General features: G+C 44.9%; 1 protein-coding gene across 4 annotated transcripts in view; it reads right to left on the reverse strand.

Moving 5' to 3' along the window:
- The window catches only part of TNC (tenascin C), a 47,044-nt gene extending 38,247 nt beyond the window's left edge, over nucleotides 1-8,797 (reverse strand). For 3 of the 4 annotated variants that reach the window (XM_086475863.1, XM_086475862.1, XM_009956449.2), the window contains exons 1-7: nucleotides 8,299-8,797; nucleotides 6,032-7,345; nucleotides 3,985-4,248; nucleotides 2,999-3,114; nucleotides 2,745-2,901; nucleotides 1,888-2,157; nucleotides 573-758 (exon numbers count right to left, since the gene is read on the reverse strand). In XM_086475863.1, the coding sequence (XP_086331989.1) occupies nucleotides 573-758; nucleotides 1,888-2,157; nucleotides 2,745-2,901; nucleotides 2,999-3,114; nucleotides 3,985-4,248; nucleotides 6,032-7,345; nucleotides 8,299-8,797 (2,806 nt within the window). The remainder of the gene's footprint in view (nucleotides 1-572; nucleotides 759-1,887; nucleotides 2,158-2,744; nucleotides 2,902-2,998; nucleotides 3,115-3,984; nucleotides 4,249-6,031; nucleotides 7,346-8,298) is intronic. The other variant, XM_086475861.1, reaches the window with a different exon arrangement.
- Between the last annotated feature and the right edge of the window lie 355 nt (nucleotides 8,798-9,152).

The following is a 9,152-nucleotide window of genomic DNA, read 5'->3' on the forward strand; positions in this document are numbered from 1 at the left end:
TCCATGTACATGCCAAAGGATAAAGATCATGGCTGACTGAGATTGCATTTTGGGCACTGTGCAAACACATAATCAGAGACAGCTTCTGCTTTCAAGAGCTTGCAGTATAGGTACTTCTGCCAAGGAAAAACAGAGAGATGTCCACGTGACATGGAGAAAGTACCATTATCTAGCCTCGCAGGCCGGTAAGGCAACGTTCAGGCACACAGAAAGGTTGCGGTCTGGCATCAGTAAATACCAGCCCTAGCACATGCAAAAGCCTTTTGAACTCAGGCAGGTGAAGCCATCTCCACAAAGACATGTAGCTGCCTCGAACACAGGGGACTGACTGGTGGGAATCAGAGATGCACGTGAAGGTGAAATGGCTACACAGCTCCTGTTGGCTAGTTGTCCAGCCACAGTGTGTGAACACGTATCACGTGTATTTTAACTTAATTGCTTGTACTAAAATGCGTAACCTCTGCTTGTACCTCTCATGTATAGCAACCAAAAAGGCATTTTTTCGCTACATTACTGTGCTCTAGGGTGTTGGCAGCAGCACGATATTAACGACAATCTCTCCATTCCCCTACCTGTCAGTGTAGCTCTGGTTGTTGCTTGGTTGCCCTTTGGCACTGTGATCTCAGCATGGTCTCCACCAGAGATGGGAGCAAACTTAATTCGATAGTTATCAATATTTGCATGGCTGTTCTTCCACTCCAAAGTAATGCTATTGTCTGTCTGTGACACCCGCTTCAGGTTTCTTGGAGCATCCAAATCTGTAATCAATCAACCAATAAAATAATAAAAAAAAAATCAATAGGAATAATTATCTTACAACAGCAGTCTCTTATAACAGTACTTTTCAGGAGGTGAAATGATCCATAAAGCTGAAGTTAAGTTTCCTCTCACATGATACCACTATGTTCTTAGCTACATCAAGCAGATTTCTTTTAGCATGGAGAGTTCGCTAGCTTTGGGGAAAATGTCAACGGAAGAAATTAAACTTTTATCTCCTGAGACAAAAATAACATTTTCAGTCTTAGTTATTATTTATTACAAAATAGGCTCATGGAAAAACGTATTTGGATGAAAATACTATTTTTTCTTTATATACACCTCAGCTTTCAAAAGGAGAATGGCTGATTGGAAAAAAGCATTTATCATCTCTAGAATTTCTGTTCAGTAAATATCTTGCATTCATGGCTGAAAGTAACACTAAATCTCAAAACAAAAGGTGAGTATTTTGTAGAAATTCAATGGGCTTTCACTGTTCACACCTATAGTAGACTCCAATCCTGCAACAACTACATTTTAGGATGAAAAAGGAGGTAGTTCTCTATGTGCCATTTACTCAGCTCCCTTAATGCATCAAGCCTTGATAACATGCTAAAGGACCCACACTTTCATAAAGTATTCCTGGAATCACTAAGGAGCAAAGTAAATTTGTAGAAGCAAGCCAGAAAATATTTGCAGAACTGAAGAAGGAAAAAAAGCAGTTCTCTGCTAATCTGTTACGCATTTAGAGAAACAGAAATAAGGTTTTAGATGGAATAGGAACCATGGAAGATATTTAGCTCAGTAGACAGACAAGTAATCCAGAGGAATTTGTTTCCTGAAGTAGAGACTTAGGGTATGATGAGCAAAGGCTTCTAAAGGACTTAATAACGTAATTCCCATTTTCAAAATACATTTAGATACTTGGGGAGGTCTCAATATTTTGTTGAGCCAGTAAGGTATATAAAGCACAGAAAAACATCCTCCCCTTTCATGTACTTCTGTAACAGTGTTGTTTCTGTGTTGATGCAATGACTATAAACTCAAGCAACAAGACAAACACAGCACAGGAAGATTGATGGTGATTTCGTTACCTTCCCAGAAGTTTGGGTTGGTGTCCAAGCCTCTTACCTGTGACAAAGACTTCTTTCATGGGGTCGCTTTCCATGTCCCCTCGACGAGAGATGAGCGTCACTTCATACTCTGTGTGTGGCCTCAGGTTTCCAATAGAATATTGGTTTTCATCTTCAGAGAGGTCAATGGTTGTCCTGTCCCCTGGAACATCCTTGGGGCCATAAGTGAGCTCGATGCCTTCAATTTCAGCCAAGGGTTTGGACCATGTGATAAGAGCTGTGGTGTCTGTGACATCTCTTGCCTCAATCTGGCTAGGGGCATCAAGCTCTGTTACAAAAAGAGAAAGAGGTGGTTTTTAAAGAAATCTTGCCGGAAAAGTTGTGCGCATCCTTGTGCTTTTATTTGCTGATTCAGAGCAAAATTAAAATGAGTAGCTTCTACCAACTGAAGCTTATCTTCATTCACTTTTTTCCTTTACTTTCTATAGTTGTAGAAGAAAGTGCCAAATGGAGTCAATTCATCAGAAGCAAATTCATCAAAATTCATTAACATTAGAAGCTGCCAAAGGAAAGATGAGCAGGAACCCTAAGAGGGTCTCCATGTGCACCACAGAAACTCACCTTCAAATAATTTCTTCATGCAAATATCACCAGGTTGAAATTCTAGCTCCTGTTATGTACATTTTTGCTACCTTCTAGCTAAACATAAATATCTTTTCCTCTTCAAACAGGTGATTTTGAAAGGAATTAATGTCTCCTCATGTATGCTTCATTGGCAGCTCCACTACTTCCTTTTTCCCCCCTATCAGTTCACAGAATAAAGCTTGGCTTTCTCTTTGTTTAAAAACTCCCTAGGCTACACCAAACAACAGTTGTTTTATTGGTGGCACTATACCAAATACAGGTTGTGCTTACTTGTGGTTATCACTCTGGATAGTCCTGGTCCCCTGGTATTGTTTTTCACTATATGAAGGGATACATTATACTGTTGCCCTGGTGCCAAACCCGGCTGCATATAAGATGTCTCCGGCCTTTTCAAGCTGCTGGTTATATCTCCATTATCATCCTTTTTCTGTAACACATGGAGCAATCATAGGTAGTATAAACATAAAAAATCCAGAATCTTTCACTTATACATGGCCTCTATAGAAGAAACACTGCTTCCTTACCATATTACGGAAGACCAGCTCCCAGCCATCAAATGAAAAATTCAGAGGATCCCACTCCACCTGGACAGACGTTTCTCTAACAGATTTGAATTTCAGACCTTCTGGAGCAGGCAGATCTGTGACAGAAAAGGATAACATTACATGAGCCACAAATTCCCATAAATAGGGCACTGAGGGTGGGACATCTTTCCACCGCTATAAATATCTGCCATGTAGGTATCTGCATCTGAGATGTTTAAACCCTCTTCACAGCCAGTTATTCTGTCTTTGGAGAGACGTTCCTCTGACCTGTTTTAGATGTTACCTCAGAGTAAAACAAATTTTGCCTTAGAAATCTTTTCTTTTGCCCTCTTGAAAGAAGCCTAGCATGGACATTTCAAGTTAGGTGAGATGAATCCTGCCCCAGGTCCCTAAAAGTGAGTACAGTGACAGAAGTCAAAGAGCATCTTTTGAAGCTGGGATGTTCAGATACGATCGTGGTGTGCTCAATACAAAAAGGAAGATGAACATCAAACGAACAGACAGGCAGATAGAAAGTAAGTTTGAGTAAAACACATTGAAGATGCAAACCAAATATAACCTCCATTTCAGTAAAAAATGAAGTTAAGTTAATTTAGTTTAAAACCAAGTGATTTCATGTTGGTCTTCTACACGCCACTCCATTTTTATATTTTTTCAGGAAGCATTACCACATTTTAAAAATGTACATTACTGTGAAGAAGCCAAGGGTCTTAATTTACAAAGACCCCATGATGTTCAGTGGGAAGCACTGCAGCGAGCAGAAGAGCTAGTGAACTGTAGTTTTAATGCAGTTATTGGTATTTGAAAAGAACTGAAAATGAAAGTGCAGAAGGCTGTCTTTGTCCAGAAGAGAAGATGAACTGAAGACAGAAAATACAAAAGAAATAATACCTCCAAAAAGGGATGCAAAAAAATACATGCTATGGAACACATAAAATAATTAATACAGGGAATATTAGACTCACATGTTGCTACCCTGGCACTGACTGGAATACTTCTCTTGTTTTTAAGGATTGCAAAGACACGGATAAAGTATTCTACGCCCGGCTCCAGTTCATGAATAGTGGCAACTGTCTGGTTTCCTGGCACGGTGAACTGCATATCTAAGCCACCACTGCTGGTAGGGACATAGGTGATGAGGTACTCATTGACGAGGTTCTCATGCTTCCATTCCAGATTTACGGTTTTATCCGTTACGTTTGTCACAGTCAGCTCAGTTGGAGGAGACACTAGGAAGGGGAAAAAACAAAACAACTTATAAGAAGTTTTCAAGGCTCAGAAAATAATGAGTTACCCAGGTTCACATTTTCCCAGGAGCAGTTTATAAAAAATCATCTAAGAAACAGGGAATGGGGAAGCCATGTCACACAAATTAGCTGCTTGAAGAAAGGAATATTCAGCTGATGAAGACTACAGACATTTCCAAAAGTCACAGGCCAATTTCTACTCTCACACTTACACAACCCACGGCTGACTGTGTTCCAGCTCCTCCTCACATGGCTACTGCACAAGACTACTATAGCTGGGTCCCTAGGGATTCAGGCATTTAATTCAACTGCCAGCAACACATGATTTTATAGCTGGAAGTCCTGGGGTTTGCACAGATTTTCCAAAGTAAAATAAAACATGATAATTTTTGTAAATACTTTCAATAGATTACTCCACATTTGCACATGCAAGAGCACAAAAAGTGACTTAGGAGTCTTCCAGAAGGAGGAAATGAAAAATGGGAATTTCTTTTCAAGGGTATTCATTGTCTTTTATAATGTTCCCAGTCCCAAATTACTCTCTGATTACTCTACAAAGATCTTAGTTCCAAAATTCTCCCCTGGGATCAGCTAAAGAAAACTACCTCGTTTATAGCGTAACGCTTGTCATCATCTAGCTGCCAAAATTTTATATCAATTTCCATGGAGTTGGTGGTACTGGGAAACTAAGCATGTGGCTTTATAGCTAAGTTTCCACTCCAGCTGATTCCATGATTTTACCCTAAGCTTTTGTCAGATCTGACACACACACACACACACATACGTATACATGTATATACATAAAAAAATCAAGTTTTACTTTAGTTAGAAAAATCTGTTTGGCCAATTGAGAGACAACCAAGCCCCTGTAATAATCCTGAAATCTTGCGCTACAATATTTGCAACATCTGGTGATTCCATCATGACACTTGTCTCATACAGATCACTCAGGACAATGTCATTTTCTGTGTGCGCCTTGCCTCCACTGTGTTCTCTACCTCCACCAGGGCTCCAGCTCAGAAATCTACCTTCAAAGCAAAGTCACTGAGCCCTTGGGGTCTGTCAGTGTATATTGTCAGTGCTGTGTGTTTCATTTTCGGCTCCTAGTGATAGCATTGTAAATGCAAACCCCTTTCTTATCCATCCAGCATGAGACTGGAAACCAGAAGCTGGCTGAAAAAATCATTTGATACCCAGGCTCTTTATTCACTGACATTAATTATCTGTATTATCTCATTCCTCCAAAGGCTTATTCTGTAGTCAAAATTCAGTCCATATTCTTTCGACTAATCCTGCTGAATACCTAGTAAGAAGACTCTGGATACATCTCCCTCTTCTCCATAGCTAGAACACTTTCTTTTAGATGTGTTTCTTTTTGGCATTAAGAGATACTATGAGAAACTGAATGGTCATGGTGACAAATCCCAGCCAGTGCTAGATACAGCTCCAGTGACATTGTGGTGGGAGTAAACTTGGAGAAAACAAATGACTGCATCACCATTATCAGCCTGTTGGCTTGCTGACTACCAAAAGTCACCATCAATTGCTACTCTATCTAGCCCTGAAAAGTGAGGGAGGCCAAGAACTTGCTAGTAGTGTTGTTACTTCTCTGATTTAGCTATTTGGACTATGATAAATAAGAGTGGCAACAGGGCCCAGCTCTATGGAAAAGGTTCACAGAGCCTCTGAGGCCGCTGCAAGTTACCACGAGGTGTAACAGGGAGTTACCATGGGGAAGGGGTTCAAAAGGGACATTGCAACCTACCATCGGAGCAGTCATCCCCCATGTAACCATCCTCACAGACGCACCGTCCATCGATGCAGCGACCCACGTTGTTGCAGTCGTTGGGGCAGGACCGTTCACGGCAGTCCTCGCCCATGAAGCCCTCATGGCACACGCAGCGCCCATCGACGCAGCGCCCACGCCGGTGGCAGTCGTTGGGGCAGGACAGCTTGCCGCAGTCCTCCCCCGTGAAGCCATTGTCACACTCACAGCGTCCCTCCACACAGCGCCCACGGTTGTGGCAGTCTTCGGGGCACCGCAGTTCCCCACAGTCCTCCCCTGTGTACCCCTCGTCACACACGCACTGCCCATTGACGCACAGTCCATGGTTGTTGCAATTGTTGGGACACCGCAGCTCGCCACAGTCTACCCCGGTGAATCCCTCATGGCACACGCACTGCCCGTTGACACAGCGCCCACGGTTGTGACAGTCGTTGGGGCACCGCAGCTCCCTGCAGTCCTCCCCGATGAATCCTTCGTGGCACACGCACTGCCCGTTGACGCAGCGCCCGCGGTTGTGACAGTCGTTGGGGCACCGCAGCTCCCTGCAGTCCTCGCCCTGGTACCCCTCGTGGCAGATGCAGCGCCCGCCCACGCAGCGCCCGCGGTTGTGGCAGTCCTTTGGGCACCTCTTCTCGCTGCAGTCATCCCCCACGAAGCCCTCGTAGCAGACACACAGCCCGTTCTCGCAGCGCCCGTTGCCGTTGCAGTTGTTGGGGCAGGTCAGCTCCCCGCAGTCCTCCCCGGTGAAGCCCTCCTCGCAGAAGCAGGTCCCGTTGACGCAGCGCCCGCGGTCGAAGCAGTCGTTGGGGCAGATGAGCTCGCTGCAGTCCTCGCCGGTGTAGCCCTCGTCGCAGACGCACTCGTTGTCCACACAGCGCCCGCGGTTGTGGCAGTTGTTGGGGCAGAGGGGCTCGCTGCAGTCGTCACCAGTGAAGCCCTCGTGGCACACGCACTGCCCGCTCACGCACCTCCCATGCACACTGCACCCCTGGGAGCAGAGCTCTTCGCTGCAGTCTGTGCCGGTGTACCCCTCAAAGCACACGCAAACCCCATCCAAGCACTTGCCTTGGTCGTTACAGTCAGACGGGCAGGTGGCCTGGCTGCAGTCCTCACCAGCGAAGCCTTCACTGCAGATGCATTTGCCCTGGACGCAGAGGCCCCTGCCGAAGCAGTTGTGGGGGCAGTCGGGTTCAGAGCAGTTGGGGCCTTTCCAGCCACGCTCGCAAACGCAGCCACAGATCTCGATGCTGTAGTTGCCATGTCCACTGCAATAGGGTGTTGTGTCCAGGCGACCTGTACCAACGAGGTGGAAAAACCATTACTCCCCTTGGCTCTGGGATGCATTAGGTGAGTGTGGAACACACAACCTAAAAGAGTCTGATTTTCCTAGCTCCCTACAGGATAGGATTTCCAGAATCACCAAAGCTTTTAAATGAGAATACCTCCTCCTTTCTCCTGTACAGCTTAGTTTACCAGGAATGCTTTAATTCGTGCTAATGCCAGGGAAGAACCCCTGCCAACTACTTGGTAAATGAGCATGCTGGATTCCTCTTCCCTTCTCAAAATTCCTCTTCCGCTGACTGAGCAGCTTTCCTGACTGCTTCATTAGGGCACGCACCATGAAACAGTATTCACCAGTTTACTCCAGAACATAAAAAGCCAGGCAGCGTGCTGGATCGTCAACTGTGAGACCAGCTCTGAGCTCAGAGGGACAGATTATTACTGAGAACACCTGTGTTTTCTCTCTTGTATGACCAAACTCTTACCTCAGTTTAAAAAGCAACCGGAAGGATATCTTTTTTCCCTCTTCCCTAACTATTTGTGATTGTCTATTGCCTTATGTCCTGCTGCATTTTTATTGGTCTCTATTAAAGAAAGCTTGGAAATGAAAACGGTTACTTTGGCTGCTTACTCAAGGAGACAAAATGTGGAGCCTAGAGCTTGGCCTGTGTGAGCTTTAATCTTAACTCCAACACAGATTGTCACCATGCCCAAGCACCATACATGCTCAATGTCACAGTTGCAAAGCAGCCCAGGCGGACTTCTGACCCACAGATTCATAAAACTGCAAAACTGTGAACGAACGTATCTGGCAAGCTAGCCAAATACATTCCCAGTTTGGATTATGTTTCAAATTTAACAGGTTGACATTTGCTCATTCTTGAAACAGATTTGAGTATCTGCTCAAATAACATCTACAACCAGCACAAGAATTTCCCCAAAAGCAGCTCCCCAGTCTGTCTTACCTTCTACTGCCTGGGAATTAGGACAGCATCCAGCCCCGCTGGCACACTGCTCCCGTAGGGAGGATACCAGCCCTTCCAGTTCCTCTAGTCTGCTCAGCAGATCCTTAATGTCTGGGGCAGCTGCACAGCCACAAGCCCGGCGGGGAATGTTAATACGGTGCGTGAAGACAATCTGGTTCTCCTCGTTCAGCGTGTGCTCCTCGTAATTCTTGACGGGCTCAATTTCCGTCTTCAGATCTGCGTCACCACTCGCTGTATCCAGGTCCACCGAGCAAAGGGAGCCAACAGGCAACTTAATGTTGTAGACGTGGTTAAAAACCACAGGCTGATTATCCTCTGGCAAGGTCACGTTGAGTCCAGTCTCCTGCTTCTGCTGGATAAGTCGCTTGAGTCGAGGCTCCTGCTTCTCCCGGATAATTCGCTTGATGAGTCCACCATTGACATACTGGTATAGCAAAGCTAAGATCACACAGGCCAAAACCCGGGTGGGGAGTCCCATTGTGGCGTTTGGTTCCTTTTTAAAGCTGATGGAGTCTTATATATGTTTGGCCTTTGTAATCTGGAGCAGAAATTGGAGAGCCAGTTCAAACCAAGTCCTTTCCTTTCCTGGCACACTTATTCCCTAAAAGAAGAAGGAGCAGTGTAAGGGATGAACTGCAGCCATGCCACCCAACAAAGGCCTATGACACTGAATGCATGCTGGCATCCTTAAAGAACATTCTTGGGTTGGGGTGCTACTCAATGTACCATCTCGCTTCATCCAGGTTGCTGAGCTTGCTCTTACATATTATAACCCTGTTTTCCAGGATCTCAGTGTGAACAAAATGTCACAAGACATGAATCTTGAAGGAAGC

The sequence above is a fragment of the Leptosomus discolor genome, chromosome 19 (genome assembly GCF_034619465.1).
Source record: "Leptosomus discolor isolate bLepDis1 chromosome 19, bLepDis1.hap2, whole genome shotgun sequence".
Lineage (NCBI taxonomy): Eukaryota > Metazoa > Chordata > Aves > Leptosomiformes > Leptosomidae > Leptosomus > Leptosomus discolor.